The 12,148-nt window shown below is 40.9% G+C and overlaps 1 protein-coding gene and 1 long non-coding RNA gene across 7 annotated transcripts in view; one reads left to right on the top strand and one right to left on the bottom strand.

Moving 5' to 3' along the window:
- The window catches only part of LOC118166981, a 59,690-nt gene extending 57,434 nt beyond the window's left edge, over positions 1–2,256 (top strand). For both annotated transcript variants that reach the window (XR_004750849.1, XR_004750848.1), the window contains one exon: positions 2,033–2,256. This is a non-coding gene — a long non-coding RNA (uncharacterized LOC118166981). The remainder of the gene's footprint in view (positions 1–2,032) is intronic.
- USO1 (USO1 vesicle transport factor) overlaps positions 1–12,148 on the bottom strand; it is a 33,389-nt gene that overhangs the window by 9,658 nt on the left and 11,583 nt on the right. For 2 of the 5 annotated variants that reach the window (XM_035326147.1, XM_035326149.1), the window contains 12 exons: positions 11,878–11,978; positions 10,877–10,979; positions 10,668–10,723; positions 9,896–10,016; positions 7,995–8,173; positions 7,119–7,259; positions 6,682–6,770; positions 6,119–6,273; positions 5,656–5,867; positions 4,863–4,883; positions 1,309–1,419; positions 513–631 (listed from right to left, as the gene is read on the bottom strand). In XM_035326147.1, the coding sequence (XP_035182038.1) occupies positions 513–631; positions 1,309–1,419; positions 4,863–4,883; positions 5,656–5,867; positions 6,119–6,273; positions 6,682–6,770; positions 7,119–7,259; positions 7,995–8,173; positions 9,896–10,016; positions 10,668–10,723; positions 10,877–10,979; positions 11,878–11,978 (1,408 nt within the window). The remainder of the gene's footprint in view (positions 1–512; positions 632–1,308; positions 1,420–4,862; positions 4,884–5,655; positions 5,868–6,118; positions 6,274–6,681; positions 6,771–7,118; positions 7,260–7,994; positions 8,174–9,895; positions 10,017–10,667; positions 10,724–10,876; positions 10,980–11,877; positions 11,979–12,148) is intronic. The other 3 variants (XM_035326150.1, XM_035326151.1, XM_035326148.1) reach the window with 2 other exon arrangements.

Genomic DNA, 12,148 nt, shown 5'->3' with positions numbered 1-12,148 from the left:
ATTAACCTAGTATTCAAGTTCACTGCTATACCACGCTACTAAGTTCTAAACCTACACATTTTTTGAAGACCTCCAGGGAAGGTGACTCAACCACTTCCCTAGACAGCCAATTCTAATGCGACGCAACCATTTCAGTAACGACATTTCTCCTAATACCCAACATAAACCTCCTGTGGCACAACTTGAGGCCATTTCCCCTCATCTTAGTGAGGTTTTTGTTTTCCCAGTTACAATTTTGATTATCTGCATCAAGTCTTATCTGCATTACATGCTTAACATTCAACACCCAGGATTTTTCAGCGTGACACTGGCATTTGTTCACAGCCTAGGAATACACAGGTTAGGACCTATGCAAAACAATGATCTATTGTGCCTAGCTAAAAGTGGGGTCCAGTTATTTTGCATCCTGTAAGGAACCTGCACAGAAAATATTCAACCAAGTATTTAAGAGACTCTTAAACTATCTGCCATTCAGACCTTCCCCTACAGTCTTATTTGTACATCATACTTACTTTCTGTAATTTTCAAGAGAATTATCATTGTAGTAGATGGAAATGCCGAGCAGAAGTGCACAGAGGCCTTGCACGAGCTGTTCCTCTTCTCCAAGGTTTTCAGCTATCTGCCCTGTGAGCTAGAGCTCTTGTTAAGGATTTTTGAGATACTAAATAAGCACAAAACATACCACAAACGTCTCTGTTCCAAATGCGCTGTTTCAGTCTAAGTTCCTCTTGAAATTATTTGCGCATCTAAAACCAAGCTTAATTAGGACACCAACAAGCTATCTTACAATTCAAAGGACTTGGGAAACCAGTGGTTCTGCTTAACCTAAGAGATTTACTTGTTCCCAAACAAATCTTTAGCTTAAATGACAGTTTAGCCTAGAGTACTGTAGTTAGATCTTTTTCTCAAGAGTAAGCATAGAAATAAGCTTCAATACAAGTTAGAAACATGCCCCCTACTTCTGGAGAAGAGCCTAATCCATAATAAATACTTCAATGGGCTTGTTAAAATGAAAAAACAACAACAACAACAACAACACAATAACACACAATACTTAATTGGCATAAACCCTCCCCCAGATGGCACAGCTTTCTGCTGTGCTTGAAGTTACATGTACATCTTACAGGCAGGTCAGCATACACAGAGCTCTGGCAGTAAAAGGCTGCTTCTATCACCTGCCCTGATACATTTCCTTGTACAGAATGCAGTATCCCTGCTAACTGATCTAGATTAGCATTTGATTTTAACACAGACAGTCCAAGTAACTACTAGGCAAGTCATTCTAATCTGCTAACAAGTCAAGGATACAAAAGGTACATTGGCTGGATTGTGAAGGAAGTGTGTGACAGCAATTGAGCAGTTGCTTAGCCAAGTACAAAGCAACATCAGCAGTCCAACCCTGGTCTGTACTTTGCTGCCCTGGAAAAAATAACACCCCCCATTACTGTCTTTCCACAATGTAAGGCTAAAATATCAAAAAAGCTGTAGTGATTCAAAACTCACCTTTCAACGCATTTTAAAACAAAAAGTCACATCTTTCAAAATACCCATTCGTTAGTTATACTGAAGACAGCTCTAGTGCTTTGGTGAAACAACTATTAAACCACTCTCATTTAGCTTCTTTCAGAGCAAAAAAACAAGCAACACAGATGTGAAATATGACTCAAGGCAAATTAGCATCAATATCAACTCATAACAAATTAGTTTTGCACTTTATTAATACTAGGGTAACATAAAGGAACATACACACAACCCCTGCAAAGAAGGAACAAGGTGTAAATTAAGGCAGGTAAGGACTCCCTGTAAGAGATGCATCACTACAACCACTTCCACTTGCTGCTGCCTAAAAAACGCAACGTGTTCTTAACATAATATTGAAGTACCTTTCTATTCAGACAAAGGAATATGTACATTAAGCCAGGAGGGGGAAAGCTCACTACCGTGATTGAGGGATTTATTTTTTAACAGGAAAAGTGTTTTCATCCACAAATAGACTTTCTTATCAGTTCTCTCCCCCTTGTCTTTGCTGCAGATAAATATGGACACAGCAGCATTAAGGCAGGCGTGCATCCCTTCAGAGACAGTCAGTGTTCACGAGGCAGCCAGGCAAGATGTTCTCTACATGGAAAACAACTTCACACGAGCACCTCATAAATTTGGTGAAATAACTGGAAGATTAAGTCAAGTCTCAAAGACAAGATGAAGCATATAGACCTGCTGAGATGCCTTCAAAAGGGAGGCAAGAAAATACACTGATGGGAGTGGTCACAGGGATCAAAACAGCAGCAAAAAGATAGAAGTATTAGTCAACGACAAAAAAGAATCCATGCCTGAGAATTATCTGTGCTTGAGACACTGGACTTCAATCCTTGCCTCTGGTAATCCCTACGCTTTTGGGCTAAAGACAGGTGTTTTTTTTTTAAGCATTAAAGCACAACAAAAACAAGCTTCCCAAGCGCTTTAAATAAGCCTTTTCGCCACTGAAACAGCCAGCGAGCATCACTCTGGCAAGAAGCTTCTTCTGCAGCAGGCTCCCAGCTACCATCTACCGCTGTGGACTGCAAAACAGACAGGAACAGCGCCTACCAACTCCACTGGGACAAAATACCATGCCCTGAAGGGACTGCCTTCAAGCACTATTGAGGTGCTGTGATCTGTTTTAAGATATCGTCGTCACTAAAATGAAACAAATCTCCTCTAAGGGGAAAAAGAAAACACAAAATTATGGATATATAGACTGTGTCAGCCAACCATAATACTGCTTACATGGGAAAAGGGAGTGTTTGGCCCTTTGGCCCTCATCCTCACCTTGACTTCAAGAGACTCAAATGAACAGCATCAGAACAGCAGAGAATACAACCATCAGCACCAACTGCACATTACCACCTGTTTTATTGCCAGAGTAAGTGCTACATATGCTGTTAGGAGTCACTGTTCAGCTTCTCTGTGACCCTGTTGTTGTGTTGCATTAACACACAGATTATCTTCCTTGCTGCTAACCTCCTACCTGAAACCCATGACTGGTTTCCACTGACCTGCATCTCCCTGCAGGCTGCCTAGTCCCAGTAAACTTTTCTCTTTTTCTCTCTTTCTGTCCTCAGGACCAGCCCATGGAGCTTTCCCCACCTGCACTGGGGGTCTCCCCTCCCACCACATACTTCAAAATTAGTTCTTAACCTCCATGATCTGGAACTTCTATCTCTCTGGTCATGAGATGACAGACAACAGTCTGCTAACAACAAGTGTAAACAAATATTCCCTCACTAGCTCTTATTACCCACTAGGTAAGAACTGTGTTCACACTCCAATCCTCTGGTAAATCATAAATTTAAAGAAAATATGACATCTCTTGCATTTTTCAAGTTCTTATAGAAAAAAACCTACCATGCCATACTGGTGCAGCGGATTGTAGTAGTACTGCCTTGTCAGACACCTTAGCTGATGAACCTGCTGACAACACAGGCCCTTCTTGCTAGACCAAAACTTCTGCACAGGTGATTTACTTCCTCACTGCCTCACAGAACTATGGGGCCACTTAGGTGGCAAGGGGCCTCTGGAAGTTACCTGTTCTGTACACTGCCTTACCACAAGGAAGCTGTAAAAACCTCAGTTCTAAATCCCTTCCAGATTAGATGCATTAACATCCTCATGACACAGGCAACTGCATAACAGCCTACCACAGAAATGCCTACAGAGGAACATACCCTAATACTCCCACCTGTGATGACCCAATGGACAGGCAGACCGCTCATTTTTCCCCACTGAGTGTTCATCACACTTCAAACTGGTTCAAAACTGCTGGCAATCCGTTTCCCCAGACCTCCTGCACTGAGAATAACTGGCTTTAACTGGCAGTCTTGTCCTACAGGACATTTGCAGACATCTAAACTGACACTTCACCAGTCTACTATTAAAATCTTGTCAGCAGCACAAGGCTGCCTGTGCTTGTGCAGGTTGGCATTTCCAGCACACATACTCCCTGGAAGCAGCTGCATACCACATGTACTCAAACATTGCATCCTAGACTGAAGATTAAAATGTTTGGCCTAATCATTCCCACACAGCCCAGAAGAGCCTAATACACACCTAATTAAATAATATATACCCATTTTCTAGCTATGCCATGAGAATCACTAACAGGTTACAGTCCTCCATGGTAGCTGTCCTACAATTCATGGCTGGTGACAATCCAACTCCACCCCTCTGCACAACTACAAATACAAATTCAGCACACAACTCCACAGCAGCGATATTTCAAAAACTGTTTCTGCTTCAGCTGACAACTGCTTCAGCAGTGCTCTAAGTAACACAGCCTGAAAGTCAGGCAACTCACTTCAGGGGTCATTCACTAGTAATAAGTAATTGAATGCTATTCAAATCACTGGCTCCGTGGTTAAAACTCAAAGCTTTTGCTGTTAAGTGTAACAGAGTGGCTGAAAGGCACGTTAAACACCATCTTTCTTTTAGCAGCCAGGAAATGTTCCCACTTCAGATGGCACCAGCTGTTTGCTACAGGCCTGTCTGAGGAAACAGCATTTCTAACAGTTTAATTTTTCTTAAAAGCAAAGTGCGCCTGTTAGGTGTACAAACGGTGAATGAGTACACCCCATTGGAAAGAAAGCACCCACGTTACCCAAGATCTTGACCCCATAGTTTTGTGGAGCACCCCCAGAGAATCCCCTGGAGACACAGAAAGAGGTGGTTATGCTAGGAAAAAACCCCAACCCAACTGCAACACAAAGCTGTGAGTGGAAACACATCAAAGAGCAGTTAAAGAAAACCTCCCCAGCAAAACCCAAGACAAAAGGAAAAAGGCCTGCTATTGGCAAGAAAATGCCGAAGCTGTGCCAAAAAATACATACCCGTCTGTCGATCTTATCACCCTGCAAGTTACACACACATTACTTGAGAACGTTTAAGATGAACACATTTCAGAAACATTCCCCCAAAGTTTCAATCCCCTGCATCATTTAAGGCTACACAGCCACAGGCAGTTATATTGTCTCAAATTCATTTTAAACAATAATGCAGGGAAAAGGATAAAAAGGAGTTCTGCTTATAATCAGGGAAAGCAAATTAAAGAAGTCCCATCAATTAGTTCAAAACTCCAGCATTTTGCCATTATTCCTAACTGCAGGAATGCCTAATCACTGCCCAGAGCTAACCATCTCCTTATCATTACAACCATTTGGGGAGAAAGGATGTGTATTAAAATACTGTACAACTTCAGAACAAGTTTTTGGCTTCCATCAGCAAAGCCAACAGCCACCAACAGATGACAGTCTGTTCTTCTAAAGATGTTTCAGGTTTGCAGTTACAGGCTAAATGCCAACCAGGCACTTCTGCAGCAACAGCAAGATGTGCCTGGGGATCCTGCCTGTTTGCTTTGTCTTTTAAACCAAGTTTAAGTTCCACATGATTTAAAGCCCCCTGCCTACTGACAGCAAGCAAGATAAATGCTTGATGAACAGTAATATTTGCTTAAAGCTCCCTTCAGCAGCATAGGGAGCTTTAAGCAAATCTTAAAAAAACAGGAGGGGAGAGAATCCTTGTCCTTCGGCTAGCACTACTGTCTTCCTGTGATGCAGCTGCTCAAGATCATTTTTCCTGTACACCTGGATTTTTATCCCATCGATGGGCCAGTCAGTGCTATACCTGTGAGAGGATGTTGGTGCACTGCTGCAGCAGTGACACCGGTGGGTTGCCAATGCTTGTCGCCAGCTGAACTCTCAGGAGCTGTTCTTTAAGAGTCGCGTTTTCCTGTAATGCGTGGGCCAGGGCCACGGCAGCACACCAGTTAGAGAGAGAGTCCGTTGAAAAGAGGCCCCCGCAGAGCAGCTGACCAGCCGATACGGAGTTACCTGTAGCTACCAAAAGGGGCCAGAAGTACAAATGAGATTACAACGCACCACAGAAACAGCAAGATATTTAAGGCATAACTGTAAATGCACTAAAAATTAAAGGCCATCTATTTCAAATCTTAGAGAAACCCTAAACCGAATCATCATGCTTGGATCCGGCACCCAATAACAGGTAAATAGTTTTGCAGAAAATAACACGATGCAGTGAAGTATTCCACTGGTTCACAATTCAGCACAGAAATGGTGGTCTTGCGTACCGTCAATAGTAGATGGCAAAAGCGTCGAAACAATTTCTCCTTGTCCTTTTTGGTTTTTATATAAAAAGCACTGGAAACAGTAGAGAACAGCACATCGGAGCACAAAAGGCTGCCTTTCATTCACCATGGACATCAGAAGTACTACAATTGCAGGCCTATTTCATAATAAAAAGAAAAGCTATTAGGACAAAGTTGTGCACGAAGACAACTGTAGATAAACCATTTGGGGTGTTTTCTTAATTACCCCCGTATTTTCCTACCCTCTAAATCCTTTTGTAGGCTATCCTCTGGCTGACAGCAGCAGCTCCTCCTGACCTAGGAATTTGTCAACTAATGCTCATTTACTTTGTAAGTAGCACCAAGTAACGTTAAATAAAATGACTTCTAAGCCTCATCTCTGTGGAAACACAACTGACACCTTCATGCTATACCTATTATGCCCAATGTGAACTTGAAGCTGTTTGTCTGTATCAGAATTTCAAGTTCTGAACTGAAAAATCCTTTGGATTTGACTGTCGTTGTCTATACCAATACATTGTTACCTGACATAACTTAACACTTGCCTTGGTGGATTAGAAGGTGCATTTACAGAGGCAAAGTAGTCCTGATTCATCTGGCATCCTCGAATGACCTCTGACACGGTATTAATGGTCTACAAAGAGTACAGACAAAAAATGAAACAGTTAAATATGAGCAATAAAAAGAAAAAACAACAAAAGAAATAGACACACATGGGAAGAATGTGAATCAGTTCAGCCTCTTTGGGATATCCTGAAATCCAGGAGAAAAAAAATAATCAAATGCAAGTATTTTCTGGCAGCAGATTTTAATGCAAAAGACTATCTTAAACATGAGTTCTCCATACAGGAAGCCAACATCTGAGATAAATGCTTAAAAGTAATGTAACCAGATGCTGTAGAGACAAACTGCAGTTGTCCCTAGATTCCTGTTTTCACCCATTTATTTTCACCCACTCCCATATCTATTTGCTCCCTCTTACTTCTGTCAGGATATCAGCAGGAACTCCAGTTGCCATCAGGATTGTGCAGAGCTGCTGTAACAACCCACAGTGAAACATGGCCTTCTGACAACTGCTGGTAGCACCTGGGGGATTTGTGGGAGACACAAGTACCCGAACAAGCTAGAGGGGAAAAAAAGTCCATATGTGAAGAGTCCCAGACTTTTCAAAAGGTAGAATATGATTTACCCATGAAAAACAATTGCTCCTAAAAACAGACATAAAAGACAAAAATTAAACAGCATGTCCATCTCATCACTAAGTACGGTCAATTGATGCTGAGTTTAGTGTAACCCTCTAAAACTCTCAAGTACCGGACTCCATTGCAGAGGTTCCAATTAAGTTGTGAACAATCACACTAATTTATTATTCGACTCACAATTTGTCAGAGCTACATTTTGGGAAGCAAGAAACTAGCTTCATAAATCTCAAGTTTCTACACAAAGTGTTCCATAACAGGAGAATGTGTTTTTCTGGAGGGGTGAGCAGAAAGCAATGTGCCCTACATTCAATTAATATGAATCCACTAAACAGTGCTGTAAATGCACCATAACTATGCATGAATTTATACAGGAGGATTCTTTATAAAAACACCCCTAGTCATATATTTAACTCCAATCACTGCTACATCTTAAGTTACATGAAATAAAGTTACTCGATGTGCCACCCATTAGGAGTTCAGCATTCAGAAATAGTATGTGCACTGAAACAAGTATCTCTCATTAATGCTGGCACAATAATACCGTGAGCTAAAGAAAGTGCACAGATCTCTCAGCTGTCACATGTTGCACATATTCCTCACTGCAAGCAAAGCTGAAGAAGCCTTGATATTGGTACTAGCAGTTAGAAGTGTTTTACCTGCAGCATTAGATGAAGATTAGTTACTTTCTGTGCAGACCAACCACAATTATCATCCCCGACTTCAAACCAAGGCTTCATGCGCTGAATGTATGAACCTTCTTTAAAGAAATTCTGATTGGAATTATTATTCTTCAGTAAGTTTTGTAAAAGGAGGAGACAGTCTTCCACTACTATTCCTGTGGAACAAAAAAAAAGATTAATCAAAGGTGAGACAGAAGTTAATAGTTTCTCCACATACTCAGCAGATTCTAGGAGGCACAGAACACACACTTCTGAACTCTTTGTTCTTAACACCATCAAATTTTGATCAACTGTGAACCTCATGCATGAAAAAATAATCAAAGATCAAGTGAAATACATAACTGTTGATCCAGCGTACAAATTAAACCATAATTATGGTTCTTCCATAAGTCTGAAGCAGTAACAGTATTTTCGAAGAATACATGGTTCATGTGATAAGTTAATTGGACAGTAATGGGAAGGACTTGAAATAAAGCCTCACGAACACTTGGTGTCTTGAAATATACGTACTTCAAGTTAAGCTAGACAGTTCCTCTTAAACTGCACCTAAATTGTAACTGATTACACATGCTTGTAATCACTAGCTACAATTCTGACTCATTTCAGAGTTTCATTTTACTTTTTTCTTTTAATGAAAAATAAAATGACAGAAGAGAGAAGCAATTCTTAGCAACATCCCTTACAACAAACTGATATAAACTGCACTCCTTGGAGTTGAAGCAAATGGTTTTTTTGTTTGTGGGTGTTTTTAGGTTTTGCTTTTTTTTTTTTTTTTTTTTTTTTTACTTACAGACTATACATTTTTTACTTACAGACTATACAAACTACAGGTGCTAATTGACTATGTACTCTGAGAGAAAGTCCTTGGACAACTTTGTCCAGAGGAGAATACAAATAAAGGTAGCCTGCTCCTGGTACTGCTGGGCTGCCTTCTGGACTTCATAGAAAGAATAAATATTTAGCCCTTACACTTGTTAAAACACACAGACAGTGCCAGACTTGAGAGTGGGATAACCAAGAGACCAGCTGTCACATTCCCCCCTTCCCACTCCCACTGAAGAGCCACAGCTGGTAATGCAGCCCTCAGCTGTGCCACAGGCAGGAGGAACACACATGTAAGAAGGAGAAAAGTAACAATTCTTGGCACACGGGAGTTTACATACCAAGTCCCCTAAAATTATTAGCTGCCTAAAAATAGCAGCTTTAAATTTGCTTAATCCTTCCACGCCAACATACCTGGAATAGCTCTGCTGGGAGAGCAGCAGTATGTTAACTGTTCCTGCAGCTGGCTGGAAGGTCATCTTTTTACTCAACTAGATCTTGCAGCAAACTGCAGACGGTGGTAAACTCAAGTTGCCAAGAGAAACAAAGAAAGTACCTAAGTGCTGCACCATTTCTGCTCATTCTTTTTCTTACCCTTCCCCCACAGGTAAATGACTTGCCTACGAGCTGACCAGAAAACTGAAATCACCAGCAATGCTGAAGATACACAGCAAGCTGTTACTTCCAAGCATCCCAGGATTTTGCAGGAGGAACACCAACGCTCAACTCAGTAAGTGACAAAAGGGGACACTGACTGACCAAGTACATGCACTCACAAATGTAAACCAAACATGAACTAACACTTATGCACACATGCCCATAGAAATTAACTGTTATTTTAACTCAAATATCTCAAAGCTAGATTTCAAAATATGCTGAAAACCTGCCTACTTGCTCCTGTTTCTGCTTAATTTGTTACAACCCACGTATTTTGATCCTTCTAACCATTTAACAAGCTCCAATTGCACACTCATATCAACCTTTAAGCAGTCACCCATTAACTTGTGTAAAAACAGAAGGAACAACTATGAAAAGAGCCTTAGACACTTCTTTACCTCCATCACTGTTCCCTTCTTCTGTTATGATATCCAGAAGTCTCTCAAAGGCATTTTCAAAGGCAACAATCTTCTGTATAGCTGCATTACTTTTTGTCAGTTGCTGTAACAGCAAGACTCCCTTGGCAGATAAAGGGAAGAAGTGATTAAATTTAGTTTTACTGAAGTTTACCAAAGAACATCACTTGTCACAAGTCACACCTCTCAGAAGAATGCTAAAAGAGCAGCATAAGTCCTGGCCAGGATCAGAGAACAGAATTGCATACCCCCTGCATTTTGGCACAGGTAGCCAAACCCAGCATGGACATCACCCAGTATTTACCACATGCCTCACCACACTTGAAAAGAGAAGCACAACACTGCCAAAATGGATGCTAAGTGGCTATACACAAGAACAAAGAGTAAACTTGTAAGACACCTCATCTCTTCCGTACTAAATAATTTGAGCTTTCTGCTGTCTGATGAGTAAAGAGGAAAAAGACAATTGAACCTGACAGAAGGTCAGGAGAAAGATCAGCTAACACAACAGGAATACAACACTCAATGCTTGCAAAAACACAGTAACAGCTTGCCTTCGTTATCTGATTTGTGGCAAAACATGCAGAAACCAACCGACTCAAGGGAAGACTCTAGTATCTTTAATTAATAACCATGATGCTTCCCTCACATGCATTCATTTAACTTAATCCAAATTCTGCACAAATACTAAGCAGTTCACGCAGTTGACATTGGTAATTATGAAGAGAATCAACAGCCTCTGTTCTATACTTACATCATTTCGTATAACTTCCCTTGAGTCTGCTAGTAAATCCATGAGTCTAGAAACACCTGCAAGAAGTACACAAAAACAAGCATAAAAGGTGAAGTTCTTTTCTTGCTAGAGGTCTTGATAACACCTCACTCAAAGCTGCTCTAGCTCTCTGCCCTCTGTTTGGTGAGCTTCCAAGCTGAAGTTCACATGCAAACAACTGAAGCACTCACCCATAGGGCTGACAAGAATTATCTGCTGCACCTGAGGTCCTTGCTGCTTTAAAAGTGATGTAAGTAGTTTCACTCCAGGCCAACGAACATGGAAATCAAATTCCTGCAAAGATAAAGAGGTAATTAAGTAATAAATTCCTCAGTATTCCACTTCCTCTTGGAGATAACGGTTATGAACAGACACAAAACTGGCAAGGGATTTTATCTCCTGTCCATTTCTTTCTTCATTCATCCTATTACAACACATGGCCGACAAATCAGATCACTGGTTCTTGATTTTATTATACAAGCAAGATGAAGTCCCAGCAGTGTCCTTCCCTCCCTCCCCCCAGGGGATGCTTTCCTAGCTATTTCTTCTTTCTAAAAAAGACAGTCCAACCTTCATGGGATCAGCCCATGTTACTCAGAAATTTTGGAAAAAAAAAAAAGCAATGTCTTGGGCTCTTTTCTATCTTCTCTCCATTCCCAAACAACAACAACTTCTGTTAAAGAAGGATCTTGAAAGAAAGAGAAACTCAAGAACTAATGAGTCCACACACAGGCTTTGACCACCAGCACCAAACCTTTGGGCTCCCCAGGTCAGCTTAAACTCAAGAGCTGGTGACTGGGCCTACATCTCAACTGAGTCACCCCACAGAGCTTTCTATGCTTCTAATCCTTATGGTTTTAAGGCATCAACTTGAAGTCACCCACCACAACACCAATTTAGATGACAAGTATTACTTTAACTTTGTACCAAGTTACAGGTGAAGACTGAATGTACATCATCCCTTCCTCCACATCCCCCACTCCCTTTCAGTGCTATCTTGCTTTAAGGTTGGAACAAATGGCTTTCATCCAGGTCATAGACTTCACTCATTTCCAACCCTGTATTTGCCAGGCAGTCAGGCACTTGACATTTGACACATGCTTCCATGGAAAAGTGGAAACATGCATTCAGGTAACCTCACTGTGCAGCAATACAAATCCTTCAGTATTCCCAGCATCAAGCTGTTACTTACCTCCACAAGCGTCAACAAGAGAGTGACGTTTTCTTGCTGTTTAATAAAAATCTCCGTGAACTGACTTCCCAAATCATCAACTTGTTTAGGTGAGTTTTCTTCTGTAATAGTCAAAAACAATGTATTACAACACATTAACAGAATAACTTCAGTTAGTTGTATTTTTATACTCACTAAAATAGAGCGAAGGGTGACAAACAAGCTTTTGATCACTGATAACAGTGTTAATAAATTTAAATAATTTTCAAAAACAAACACAGCCACAAGCTGT

This window comes from Oxyura jamaicensis, chromosome 4 (assembly GCF_011077185.1).
Source record: "Oxyura jamaicensis isolate SHBP4307 breed ruddy duck chromosome 4, BPBGC_Ojam_1.0, whole genome shotgun sequence".
In the NCBI taxonomy this organism is placed as follows: Eukaryota; Metazoa; Chordata; class Aves; order Anseriformes; family Anatidae; genus Oxyura; species Oxyura jamaicensis.
This window is presented reverse-complemented; position numbering and strand designations above follow the sequence as displayed.